We start from the raw sequence: 15031 nt of genomic DNA, 5'->3' as shown, positions 1-15031 counted from the left end.
TTGAAGACATCTAAACAGCAAACGTATGCACCAAGACTCATTTTTTTTGTCAGTGAGTTGGACAATGAAACAATGGGTTTTAACAACTACAGAAGGAAAAGAGAGAGCAATACTCACCAAAAAGAATGGAGGTGACTAATGGATCATGGATAGCAATGTTTCAAAGACAGTTGAAACATAATTGGGAGTGGTAGAAAGTGCATACCAGGGGCGATAATGATTGTTATTATTATCATGGTTTGGCTCATAGAAAAATAATAGCACATTTAAGTGCTATCAATATTAATTTAATGATGCACTAATATTTTCTGAAAAATTACCAGACGTTCAGTAACAACCTAGAGTCACACACTCAAAAAATGTGTCCTTGATAGAGAGCTGTGAAAGAATGTTTCCCTTGTTAGGGCACCTAGGTGGTTCAATGAGTTAAGCACCCAATTCTTGATTTTGGCTCAGGTCATGATCTTAGGGTCTTGAGATCAAGCCCTACATCAGGCTCTACATTGGGCGTGGAGCCTGCTCAAGATTCTCTCTCTCCATCTCCCTCTGTCCCTCCACCTCTACTCATGCTCTCTCTCAAAAAAAAAAAAAAGAAAAGAAAAGAAAATCAAATTGTTTCTCTTGCATTCTCCAGCAAGCTTAGAATTGTATTTTATCTTAAAAAAGAGTTAAACCAAACAAGAGATGGATATCCCAGTCAGGAACTAAGACATATAACAATTCTTTTTAAGTTATCTTATAAATATAAAATCAAAGGAATAATGAGAAGAATTACAAACATATTCAAAGAACTCCAGTCTTGCCTAGATCATTAGTGATGAACTTTAAAGGCAAGAACATCTTAAGATTGTTTTACTTTTATATTCTAATAACTAAATATAAATATTTTATTTGAATCAGTAGTAAATTTAGATCAGTAAATGCCTCATTTCTAGAGCATTCAATTTGCATTTGGGCATCAAAACACATACTTGCTTATAAACAAATCCTTCACAAAATTATACTTCTATGGTACTTTGATAGTTATGGTATGTTCCTGACCCTGAGGGGATCAAAAGAGATCATTCTATATATAAATTGTTTTACTAAACAACCCTCCCACTGAAAAGTAATTACCACCAAGAATCCATTTTCAAGGGAAATACAGAGGAACAAACATAGTTTGTTATTTATTAATACTATTAGCTTCCCTCTGCATTAATTCTAGCCTAAGGATAAATATACCTAGTCTATTACAGTTTGATTCACAGATTAGAATGACAAAGTGGAGTACAGACCCTTCAGGTCATAAATATCACTAAAAGAAAGAATTAATTTTGAAGAATTTTCATTTACATACCAAAAAGCTGTGAGTGTCCTTGTTCCAGGTCTGCTGCCTCTGATCTGTACAAGAAAAAGACAAGAAAGGGGTCATAAGGTTTCTGTTTGGACCTCACTACCTAGAAGGAAGTTAGAATCTTACCACATCACCCCCAAAGAAGAGGCAATAGTAACTTGCCCATCATAAAAACTACCCAATGTCTCTCTTGGAAAATGAGACAGAAAGTTTTAACTCATAGGAAAGAAGAGCTAGGTATAAACTAGCAGGAAATCATCAAGCTGAGATCCCTTGGAATTGAGTGTTTTCTAAACGATAGTGTGAAAATAAGATTCAAATCCCTTTGAACACTACTCAAGATATATTTTTACTTTACTTTTAAATATCTTGAAAGATGTTCACATGGATTTAGAACTTCCATCTGTTTTCCTGGAATTCTGTCAGTGGGAAAATGTTTCATATTAGTAATAATCATCCCACTCATTGCCTAAGCCACAAGTTTAAAAAATACAGATTTTTTGAGACTTCATTTTTTAAGAGCAGTTTTAGGTTTATAGTAAAATTGAGAGGAAGGTACAGAGATGTCTCCTATACCCCCTGCCCCCACATGGGCATAGCACCCCCCCATTATCAACATCACTCACCAGAATGGCATATTTTTTACCAAGGATGAACCTACACTGACACATCATAATTAGCTAAAGTCCATAATATACCTTACAGTTCACTGTTGGTGTTGTACATTCTACATTTATAGAAAAAAATGTGCAGTGACATGTATCTATCATTATATCATATGATATAATATCATAGTATTTTCATTGCCCTAAAAGTCCTCAGTGCTCTGCATATTCATTTCTTCCACCCCAAGCAACCACTGAACTTTTTACTGTCTCCATAGTTTTGCCTTTTCCAGAATGTCCTATGGTTGGAATCATACAGTATGTAGCCTTCTCAGATGGGCTTCTTTCACTTAGTAATATGCATTAAAATTTCCTTTATGTCTTGTCATAGCTTGGTAACATATTTCTTTTTAGCACTAATTAATATTTCATTGTCTGAATGTATCAATTTCTTTATCCATTCACCTACTGAAGGACATCTTGGTTGCTTCCAAGTTTTAGCAACTGTGAATAAGCTGCTATAAATATCCATGTGCAGATTTTTGTATGGACATAAGTTTTCAACTCCTTTGGGTTAATACCAAGAAGCATGATTGCTGAGCTAGCTATATGGTAAAATTATGTTTAGTTTTTTAAGAAACCACTATATTCCAAAGAAACTGTCTCGCAAAGTGGCTATTCCATTTTGCATTCCCATTAGCAATGTATGAGAGTTCCTGTTGCTCCACAACCTCACTGGCATTTGGTGGTGTCAGTGTTCCAGATTTTGGTCATTCTAATAGGTGTGTAAGTGGTTATCACAATTCTGTTTTGGGACGCCTGGGTGGCTCAGTCATTAAGTGTCTGCCTTCGGCTCAAGTCATGATCCCAGGGTCCTGGGATCAGGCCCCACGACGGGCTCCCTGCTCTGCGGAAAGCCTGCTTCTCCCTCCCCCACTACCCCTGCTTGTGTTCCCTCTCTCTCTGTGTGTCTCTCTCTGTCAAATAAATAAAAATCTTTTTTTAAAAATTCTGTTTTAATTTAATTTCCTTGATGACATATGGAGCATCCTTTTACATGATTATTTTGTACGCTTATTTGCCATCTGTAAATCTTCTTTGATGAAGTGTCTGTTAAGCTATTTAGTCCATTTTTTAATAAGGTTGTTTATCTTCTTATTATTGAATTTTAGGAGTTCATTGTATATTTTGGATAACAGTCTTTTATCAGATATATCTTTTGCAAATACTTTCTCCCAGTCTGTAACTTGTCTTCTAATTCTTTGTATTGCCTTTGTAGAGAAGTTTTTAATTTTAATGAAATGAACATATTAATGTCTTCTTTCATGGATCACATCTTTGATGCTATATCTAAAACAGTATCACCATACTCAAGTTCATCTAAGCTTTCTCCTACAATATCTTCTAGGAGTTTTGTGTTTTCTATACAGGTCTATGATAGCTTTAAACATAATTTTCTCCATCACTTCCTTAAGTAGAGATAATCATTTTTGTGAAGGGTGTATGGTCTGTGTCTAGATTCATTTCTTTGCCTGTGGGTATCCAGTTATTCCAGCACCATTTGTTGAAGAGACTATCTTTGCTTCAATGTATTGCCTTTGCTCCCTTGTCAAAGATCAATTGACCACATTTATGAGGGTCTATTTCTGGGCTCTCTATTCTGCTCCATTGATCTATTTGTTTATCTTTTTACCAATACCACACTGTCTTGATTACTGAAACTTAAAAGTCTTGAAATTGGGTAGTGTCAGTTCTCTAACTTTGTTTTTCTCCTTTAATTGTTTGGCTAGTCTGGGTTTTTTTTCCCTCTCTATATAAACTTTAAAATATATTTGTCAATATCCAAAAACAATTGCTGATATTATGATTGGGACTGAATTGAATCTATATGTCAATTTTGGAAGAATTGACATGTTGACAATATTGAGTCTTCCTATCCATGAACATGGACTATCTCTCTAGCTATTTAGTTCTTCTTTGATTTTATTCATCAGAATTTTGTAGTTTTCCTCATATAGATCTTGCATACATTTTGTTAGATTGATACCTAAGTATTTCATTTCTGGGGGACTAACGTAAATGATAATTGTGTTTTTTATTTCAAATTGCCCTTGCTTATTGTTGGATATAGGAAAACAACTGACTTTTGTATATTAACTTTGTGTCCTGCAACCTTGCTATAATCAGTTATTAGTTCCAGGAAGTTTTTTTTGTTTGTTTTTTGGGGTTTTTTTTGTCAGTATTACAGACTTTCTACATAGATGATCATGCCACCTAAGAACAAAGAGTTTTATGTCTTCCTCCCTATCTATATCTTTTTTATTTTCTTTTCTTGCTTTATTGCATTAGCTAGAACTTCTAGTATGATGTTGAAAAGTAGTGAGAAGAAACATCCTTGCCCTGTTCCTGATCTTAGTGGGAAAGCTTTCTCACCATTAAGTATGGTGTTAGCTATAGGCTTTTTGTAGGTAGTCTTTATCAATAGCCTATCAATATAAGTATAAATAAATAGTTCCCTTCTCTTCCTAGTTTACCAAGAGTTTTTAACATGAATTGGTGTTAGATTTTGTCAAATGTTTTTTTCTGTCTCTATTGATATGATCATGTGATTATTCTTTTTAAATCTGTTGATGTGATGGATTGCATTAATTGATTTTTAAATGTTGGACCAGCCTTGCATAACTAAGATAAATTCACCTGGTTATGGCACATAATTCTTTTTATACTTTTTTGGATTAGATTTTCTAATATTTTATAGAGTACTTGTGCGCCTATGTTCATGAGAGATATTGTTCTGTAGTTTTCTTGTAATGTCTTTGTCTGGTATTGGTATCTGGATAATGCTGGCTTCATAGAATGAGTTAAGACATATTCTCTCTGCTTCTATCCTCTGAAAAGTTTGTAGAGAATTGATATAATTTCTTCCTTAAATATTTGGTAGAATTTGCCAGTGAACCCATTTGAAACTGGTTCTTTCTGTTTTGGAAGGTTATTTATTATTGATTCAATTTCTTTAATAGCTATAGCCCTATTCAGATTATCTATTTCTTCTCATGTGAGTTTTGGCAGATTGTGTCTTTCAAGGAATTGGTCCGTTTCACCTAGACTGTCAAATTTGTGGGCACAGAGTTATTCATAGTATTCCTTTATTATTCTTTTAATTTCCATGGAAGCTGTAGTGATGTCACCTCTTTCATTTCTGATGATAGTAACTTGTGTCTTCTCTCTTTTTTTCTCAGTTAGCCTGGCTAGAGGTTTACTGATTTTATTGGTCTTTTTAAAGAACCAGCTTTTGGTTTCATTGGCTTTTCTCTGTAGATTGCCTATTTTCCATTTCACTGATTTTTGGTCTAATTCTTATTTCTTTTCTTCTTCTTACTTTGGATTTAATTTGTTCTTCTTTTTCTAAGTTCCCAAGATGGAAACTTAGATTATTGATTTTAGATTTTTCTTCTTTTCTAATATATGCATTCAATTCTATAAATTTCCTTCAAGCACTGCTTTTGCTGCAAGATTCTTCTTTTTTAAGCCTGTATATTTATATCTCACAGTAAAATGAGATGGCAGAAAAATATGATCTGTAAAGGACAGATACATTTTAAGAAGATCTGTTTCTTAATGACTCATCTGTTTCAAATATTTGGTTTTTTTAACCTTTCAAATTTTTCTCCACTTTTCATTTTGAAAGTTTTTAAAACTATAGGAAAGCTGTGGAAATATTTAACAATGAACATCTGGATAGCCTTCACTAGATTCCTAAATTATTACCATTTTGCCACGTTTGCTTTATCTCTCCGCCCACATGTATAAATATTTTGCCAAGCCATTTGAGAATTACTTATAAAGATGGTTCGCCTCTAAAAACTTTAGCATGGACATCACCTCACACCTGTCAGAATGGCTAAAATCAACAACGCAAGAAATAAACAGGTGTTGGAAAGGATATGGAGAAAGAGGAACCCTCTTGCAATATTGGTGTGAATGCAAACTGGTGCAGCCACTCTGGCAAATAGTATGGAATTTCCTCAAAAAGTTAAAATTAGAATTACCCCAAGATCCAGGATTCACACCACTATGTATTTATCCAAAGAATACAAAAATACTAATTCAAAGGGATGCTTATACTCCAATGTTCAAAGCAACATTATAATACCATAGCCAAATTATGGAAATAGCCCAAGTGCCCGTATACTGATGCATGGATAAGGAAGAGATATTACTCAGCCATAAAAAATAACGAAATCTTGCCATTTGTGATGACATGGATGGAGCTAGAGAGTATTATGCTAAGCAAAATATGTCAGAGAAAAACAAATGCCATATGATTTCACTCATATGTGGAATTTAATAAACAAAGCAAATGAACAAAGGGGGGGGCAAAAAAAAAGAGAGAGAGGCAAACCAAGAAACAGACTCTTAATTATAGAGAACAATCTGATGGTTACCAGAGGAGAAAGGGGTAAAAGAATGGGGTAAATAGGTGATGGGGATTAAGAAGGGCACTTGTGATGAGCACCGGGTGATGTATGGAAGTGCTGAATCACTCTATTGTACACCTGAAACTAACATTGCACTGTGTGTTAACTAACTGGAATTTAAATAAAAACTTAAAAAAAAAAAAACTTTAGCATGTACCTCCTAAGAACAAATATCCTACCATGATTACACAATAATAAACATACTTGGGAAATTTGAAGTCATACAATTATCTAATATGCAGTTCAAATTTTCCCAACTGTCTCAGGAAGGTCCTTTTCAGTCTAGGTATTTATTATATTTTATTTTAAATCCAGGACTCACTCAAGGTCACCATTGCATATATAGTCATATGTATATAGTTCCTTTTGTCTTTGACAATCAACATTTTTGTAAAGTCCAGTTGTTTTTTTGCATAATGCCCCTCAAATTGAAATTTATCTAATTGTTTCCTCACAATTAGACTCAGGTGAAAATTTTGACAGAGGCACACATGTGAAGTGGGAATGCTTTTCTTCTTTTTGTACATTAGAAGAGCACAAAATAGGTCAGATTAATATTTTCTTTCAATCAGTAACACTTAGTGATTATCTCCTATAAAGTAAATTTAGTGTCATAGTTTGTAGCTTACAAAACGCTTTGACATGGATTCATTTACTCAATTTGCACAACCACCCCACAAGGTAGGTATTTTTAATTATATTTTCTTGTTGGATGCAAATCTATCCAAGTTTATAGAACCAGGAAGACTATATCTGTGGCCAAAATTTAAGCATAGAAATACCATAAATATCACACTGAGGAAGAAGCCCTGTGTTTTCATGTCAAATGAATCTAGATATTTTTTCTCTTCTACAACTTGCACCTCTCCATTGTCCAAACTTTATGCCTTACAGTTCTAGCTGTATGTTAAATTACAAGGTAATGTAATATTATGCTTTATCAAAACATTTTCCAACTGTAATGATTTGAAATTACAATAATCAAAGCAGAAACAATATAAAAGTGGATGAGTGTTAGCTGTATTGAATGCCAAGTAATTGGCTTTCGTTCATGTTTATGTCTTTGCATTTGGTGCAACTAGCAATTCACCAGCTCTTCTTTTTCTCCCTTGAAGAAGATTTTTTGTCAATTCCTTCTACTTCCCAAAGCATGAAAACAGCATTGTATCATAGCATAGTCATCAGTATTTGTACAAGGATTTCTTAGCATATTAAATTAATAACTTTTAATTTTCTTTTTACCCTTGAGCTTCACATTCCCAGTATTGTTTAGTTTAGGGTCAAATCAAGAAACTTTTGGCTATCAGTGTATGTAACTTGATTCACAACCAATAGCATAGATCCTTAAGTAGACATTCCAGCCGGAAAGAGCATAAACAGGTTTTCCAAGCTGTGGGTTAAGGATATTGATGGGAATAAAAGTCAGACAACTTTTACAGTAACACTGAAATTCAAAAAGCAATACTACCCATATCCAGGTAAGGACAACTGCGGGTGCTTCTTTGGGTGGTATTCACGCTCAGATATACTATCTAAATCATTTTAAGTTTGGAAAGATCTTAAAGAAATAGGGTGATATTTTCCACTGATAAAAACCACTTTGCCACATCCAGGGAGTCTCAAGCTCAAATGACAGATCAAGATCCACTTACATTTTCATCTGTGCACAATTTCCCAGCACTGAGTGATTTGAATACCTCATTTAAAAGTAAAAGAGTAATTTCAAATGCCTAAATAATGGGTGATATTATTGTCCTTGTCCAGTGTTCAATTTCATAAGGAAGCAGAGACAGAATCCTGAAAATACTCAACGAAGAACAAAACTCCTTTTTCAACTTTCACAGAGTTCTGCAAGCATATCATTTTCTTTTGAACTGGCATATTATTTACCCCCTTAAAAGAAAAATCTACATTTTAATCCTAGGAAATGCATTATTCTCATTGTTCATTTGGATTAATTTTCAGGCCAACTACAGTAAATGAAGCTGCATTTGATACCTCTGCCTTCAGCATATAAATTGCCTGGGCCAGAGTGATGAAAAATTTTTCAGCTGTGAAGTCTTTAATAGAACACATATCATTCCTTTTTTCCCACCAATCCTCATCAACAGACTATTATCATCAAATAACAATAAGAGAGGCTGCCTGCAGTTAATTTAATCACTGTAACTTCCCAAAAAAATAAAGACTGATGTCTTTTGAAAATTATTCCAATTATGTCTTTGAAAATGAGTTCAAAATTGTTAAAATTACTACTTTCAACACTGTATTAACCTCCACCAAGTGTTATTAGTTATTCTCACGATCTTCCTAGAGCAAAAAATGACATCAGTGCTCAATTTTTTTATTTGGTAAAAATTCAACTTTGAGATGCCAGAATTATTTTTAAAACTTTGCTCGAGGTCAATTCACTTAAGGTTTAAGCTAACCCTTTTCAAATACATCCCGAGAAGCAATTTCTCTGCTTAAAAACAAAAACACAGCCAAAATTTATTTTATTGGAGCACATAAAATCAAATTATATAACCACTTGAAAATAAGTAGAAGGTAAGTAGAGAGAAGGGATCACAGAAACGATGAAGATAACAATAGCCAACATTTATTGAGCTCTGATTATTACTTGATTTGTGAAGGCCTGTGCTAAATGCTGTACAGGCACTGATCATATCGTTTCCACAGCAACCCTATGAAGAGGGTCCTGTCTTTATTCCCATTTTACAGGTGAAGACCTCTGCCATGAAATCTGCTGCTCTGGCTGACACTGGCAGCCTGTGAGGCCCGAACCTCCACCAGCGCCCCCGCCCCCCGCCCCGCAACACACACGTTTCTGACCATTACTTTGATGAGCACTCTTCCTTTGACCACATGATGAGCTCTCTCCCTTCGAAACCTACAGACACTCCTTCTAGAAGAAGAAAGGAAAGGAGTAAGAACAGGGAGGGTCCATTCCCAGAGCAATGCCTCCCCCCACGCTGCCAGGCTTCCTCGCTAATCTTGATTCAACCAGCATTCCCAGGGCTCTCCCTTCAGTCCAGCTCCTTTTGGTGGCCCGGACTTCCGTCAAGTGTGTATTGTCTAAACCGTAACTGCAGAGAAGTTTCGCCCCTCTTCCCCAGGGCTCTGGACCCCCTGTGGTGCACCTGATTCTGCCTGAGTCCTTCCCGAAGCAGTTCAGCCGCTCACGCACTGCTGTCTGGCTCTGCCAGCGGCGAGGCAACCCACTTTGACACGCCCGTGCACGTTAGCGGTGGGTTGGCTGCAACCTAACATCGCAGATCATGTTGGCAGACTCTCACCCTGACGCGGCTCAAAACACTATGATTTTGGATAATTTGAATAATTATAAATTATTCCAAAATTGTTAGCTATGTGAAGGAGGCAAAATGCATGACTCTCAGAGTTTTCCATGTTTTGATCCTTGATATACAGCAAACTCTGTATACATTTCATGAGGATGAAGGCAAGCACTGAGAAAAAGAAAAGAAAGACGAGGAACCTGAAGGAAAGGAGGCCTTGGGAGTGAAGAATTTCAACGGTGTGTTATTGTCGGGACCTTGACCGCCAGAGAGGCCAGTGCTGAAAGGGACAGGTTTTATTCAGGACCTGTGTTCACCATGTCCTTACTCCAAAGTTGGTTCTGCCAATAAAATAGCATCTATTCCACTTCTTGGAAATAAAGCTTTTGATATAAAAAAATACATAGTTGCATTGTTATAAACTTAAAAATGCAATAGAGAAGTTAGTAAAACAAAAACCACCCATCATCTCAAAGTCCAGAGATACCTACTCTTAATGTGTATTTCCTGCTCCATTTTCTTCCATTCATTTGGAAAATTTGTAATGTAAGCAGGAGTATTCTATATATATAGCTTTGTGTCTACAAGGCCTAATCTTAGAGCTCTGCATGGATGTGGATTATAGCTAATATTTGAGCTGCGTGACAACTCACATTTAGAACCTTTAATCACGGCACAGGCCCTGACATTCCGCTAACTTCATCAGGCATGTATGAGATTTTGGACAGCATCCTAATGAACTGTAATGCTCTGAAGAGCATTCTTTTCTTATCTCAGTTGTTGAGCAGGAAGTCCTAGGGTGCCGAATAATCTGAACGTCCACATGTACATTTTCAGTGTTTGAAAACCAGTACATAAGGCACAGAAGTGCTTTTGAGAACAAGACCAGTAACACTTTTAAGGCTCAATGACTGGGGCAATCTCAAATATTTCCTTGTTTAATGCTTCTGTTATTTTGGGAAAAGAGCTGCATAAATGGCAAAATGAAAAGATTGACTCAAATTCACTGTTAATAGGAAAACAGAAGATTTAAGATCATCTGGCTCAATTTTAGAGAACCATAAAATAATTTCCTTAAAAAAAGTAAGGACATATAAGAAAAATATATTACGATGATATTTCATATACACACCACTTTGATTTTTCAAATTGTCCCCCAAGTGTCTTTTTAGAATTGGGTTGTAGAAAACTTCTCCATAATTACTCAGGCTAAATTTAAACCAGCATCTTAACTTTAACTTCCAAAACACTTCATGAGTTATTATATAATCAGTTATAGACTCTCAAATCAAGAGGACACTTTTCTTTGTTTGGAATATGCCCAGTTAACTCAACTGAAAAATGACGCAAACTCAAAAGAAAGCAAAGGAAATGGAGAGTAGCCTTCCTTTAAAAAATGAAATACTGGGAGTGCCTGAGTGGCTCAGTCCTTAAGCATCTGCCTTTGGCTCAGGTCATGATCTCAAGGTTCTGGGATCGAACCCCACCTCAGGCTCCCTGCTCAGCAGGGAGTCTACTTCTCCCTCTGCCCCTCCGCTCATGCTCTCTCTCTCAAATAAATAAATAAAATCTTTTTAAAAAATGAAATACTGTTAAGGACCTCTTCTTTCAGTGGAACATGAGCAACTCCTACTTAGATTACCAGCTTCAGCGTTTCCCCTTTCTCTCTCTCCATCTTCTCTCTCTCTCTCTCTCTCTCTCTCTCTCTCTCTCTCTCACACACACACACACACACACACACACACACACACACGATATCAAAGGAAGAAAGAACACCAATATTTCTATTGGTTGGGGTATTTCGCCCAGAAGCTCTCAGCAAATACTGTTATTTCCTTCACATAAAGGTTGTGAATCATCCATGACTTAAAATGCTGTTGTCAAGGATTAGCTTCCCAAAACCCTGAACAGTCAGTCCCAGCAAGGGGCTTCATGAAGTAAGGTACCTGCTCTATGCCCAACCATGTGTCAGTTCTGCGAGGGCAGAGGAAGAGCCCAGGAAAGGGCTGCTGAGTGCCTGGGTGGGACAGGCGTATATGCACTTGTTGGTTTTACCGTGGATGCAGGGCATACTTGCATTCAGAGAAAGGGTGCTATGACTTTAAAAAAAAAGCTTTTGAAATTGTGAATCGATACCCTTCTGATTTATTTTTCTGAAATTCACACATTCTATGCCTGACTAACTTATAAAGTCCATCATTGGGGTAGTACATAGACAATGAAAACCCATTTTTAGAACTGTTATAAGCCAACTGAGGCTAATGTGGACATATTACCACCACTAGTCCACCATCTTAACGCTCATTTTCTAAGACCTCAGGAACAAAGGAGGAAATTTTTCCCACTACTATGTGTTTTGCATCTCCTCCCAGAAGGAAAGGACAGCTGCTGCCCATCTCCATTAAAAATAAAAGACAGGTTTGGCCTCTTTGTGGGTAAAGACCAGAAAAGAGGAAATTTTAGGTTAAACCATTATACCAACAGTATTCTCACTTATTCTACGCCTCTGAGCATTTTTATTTTTATTTGAATTCAGACATTGAGAGAAATGGATTGTTTTTTCTTTAACAAACAAGTGAAGTAGATACCTCCCATCCAAAATATATTCAAACAAGCAAACACCATGCTTCCCGTCGGCTTAAAGAAGCAGCCATTTCATATGCCTCAGCAATTTACTCTGCTTTTAGATGAAATCAATAGACACTCCCCTTCCATAGGTAATAAAATTAGAATTCTTATATTAAAAAATGATAGCTTTTATTGTTACCAGCTAGGAGTGGCCTTAATGGAGAAGTTGCCTTGATACTCGAACCCTGAAAAGAAGAGCTGTTAACCAACTATTCTAAACCCAAAGTGAGTATCTTTGTTAGACTTAGCTACACATTTAACTGGCTTTTAATCAATAAATGTATAAAATAAGTTAACTCAGCCACTTTCCAAAGCATATATTTTGCAGCCAGTTATCCTGGGGCATTTGCCAGAAAGTTATATTAATCATTTAAAATATTCCATGTGTGCTGTACTGAGTTTCATAGTTGAAACGAGCATATGGTTCTATCAGGTTTAAATTTTCCAACATAAAAATCACTGTAGTCATATTGTGGTCCATGTGTCTATGGCCTTAAATACCCTTATATCTGTGAATGGAAATGGATCCCAAACTGTTCCAAATGGCCTTTTCTCATGCTGATTTTAGGCTGGTATGTTCTGAGATATTTGTCTTATTAGAACCTATGGTAAGATCATACTCCTGCAATTGGGAACGGGGTCTTTCCAGAAGACAGTCTATGTTCCCAGTGTCAAAGAACTTGGAAAGATCTGGACTCTGAGACATGGTAGGAAAAATTTCCCTCTTCATTCTACCTTGGCCTTGCTCTCTTGAGCCTAGACTTTAAGGGAATCTTTTTTTTTTTTAAGATTTTATTTATTTATTTATTTATTTGAGAGAGAGAGAGAGAGAGAGAGAGAGAGAGAGAGCACAACGTGGGTAGAGGCAGAGGGAGAGGAAGAAGCAGACTTCCTGCTGAGCAGGGAGCCCAGCTTGGGGCTCCATCCAGGGCCCTGAGATCATGACCTGAGCCGAAGGCAGATGTTTAACTGACTGAGCCAGCCAGGTGCCCCTACTCTAGGGAATCTTACCAGAAGTTTCTTTTCTGTGAAGATGTTATGAAGATGGCTGCAGCTTCATGGAGGCAGTCCTTGGAGTGTGCTGGGAAAGAGGAAAGCAAAAAAAATCACATGAGGGTGAGCTGGCCTACCAGTTCTGAGAGCAGGCATCTCTGGAAATGGGTGTACTCATTTTGTAATTAATGGGATATACTTATGTTCCTCACACTCTCTTCCTTGCTAGCTGTTCAAATATAGTAGTAACTTCCAATAACATTCTACTTCCCACTGGCCAATTCACCTGGCATGGTGACATGCTGGCTCAGGCCAGAGGTCATATTTCAATATGAACAAGTCCTGTATCTCCCTGTGTCAATGGGCAGTAGAGGAAAATTAGGCTTCTAATGCACAGAACCAGAAACAAGTTTATGGGGAATTCTTTCAAATGTAAAGAAACATGAGAGAAATCCTAAGAACTTACATTACCAGTAATCAACTAGGAAGCCAGAAGAAGTTTTTCTAAACAATCAATAAAAACAAAAAAACAATTCTGATCAACTTATGCTAGGTGAAAGACGGGATTATCTTTCTATGTTCTCTAGACAAAATGACTTTACAAAATCACTGTCGTAGAAAGGGGCAACCAAAAATCACACAGCTAAAAATGTAGGGGAATGTATTTTAGAGATATGTCAGGCAGTTAATTTTAAAATTGTCTTATTTTTCTGGATAATGTGCTGCTTTTGGTATTTTGTCAGTTTTTTAAAATTTGAGATTTAGTCTCATTTCTGTCATGTCTTCTAAATATTGAGTTTCTTGCAACACTCTCTTTATAATTTTGTATTATTTTCCCTAAGAAGACTCTCCAAATTGTATAAGCTTCAGGCCCCACAAAGTCTGGTTCCACCCTGGCTATCCAATTCCTCACATGACTGCTTGGTCTCAGCTGGACTATGGCAAAGGATGGGGTGGGGGTGGAGGAGGTTGGGGTGGGGGTGGGTCTAGGGCCTGTGCCCACATTGTTGTGGTCATCTCCTGGGGCCTTGCAATAGTGGTAGTCAGAGATTTGTGATGTTCTCCAAGGGGCATGAGAATTTCAGGCACAAGATTTGAGGCTGTATGATCCAGGCACCCCTCCAACCTTGAAATATTAGCATTGTATGTTGTTAAATATGCCTGAAGATTTCCTGTTCTCCAAGCTAGTAAAGCATTTGTTTAATTTCAAGCATAGAATAGCTGTATTCCCATGCTTGCCAGGAGCATTAAATCCAACTGGCTGGCTCTCAGTCCGTGTCAAACACTCAGTTACAATAAGCAATACTTACATAATATGTTTAAAGGCATATCCATTACTCTATATCCCAGAGTTATTTACTACTCAGAGTGCTGAGACTTCAAGAGATCTGTGAGTCCCTAAAATTATATGCAGAATTTAATGTGTGTCTGCATTTATAGCTTTCATCAGAGTCTCAAATTGGTCCATGACATGTAAAAATTAATAATCACTAGTTTACATTTCGAGAGTAAGTACCTCCAACGAGGTGGTACTAAAAAAAAGAAACAATACTTTATACCTCCAAAAGGGTTTTTAAAACTACACTACATAATTTTAAACCCATTTCTATATTAAGCTGGGCCAGCAAAAACATATGTCATTGATTACACTGAGAAATTATAAGACATAGCCCAATGAAACAAAGGAAGCTTTTA

General features: G+C 36.5%; 1 protein-coding gene across 1 annotated transcript in view; it reads right to left on the bottom strand.

Annotated features, from left to right (window-relative positions):
- The window catches only part of IPCEF1 (interaction protein for cytohesin exchange factors 1), a 181847-nt gene that overhangs the window by 125431 nt on the left and 41385 nt on the right, over positions 1-15031 (bottom strand). The window contains exon 2 of the mRNA XM_027601050.1: positions 1340-1383. Within this exon, the coding sequence (XP_027456851.1) occupies positions 1340-1383 (44 nt within the window). The remainder of the gene's footprint in view (positions 1-1339; positions 1384-15031) is intronic.

Source organism: Zalophus californianus, chromosome 7 (assembly GCF_009762305.2).
Source record: "Zalophus californianus isolate mZalCal1 chromosome 7, mZalCal1.pri.v2, whole genome shotgun sequence".
Taxonomy (NCBI): domain Eukaryota; kingdom Metazoa; phylum Chordata; class Mammalia; order Carnivora; family Otariidae; genus Zalophus; species Zalophus californianus.
This window is presented reverse-complemented; position numbering and strand designations above follow the sequence as displayed.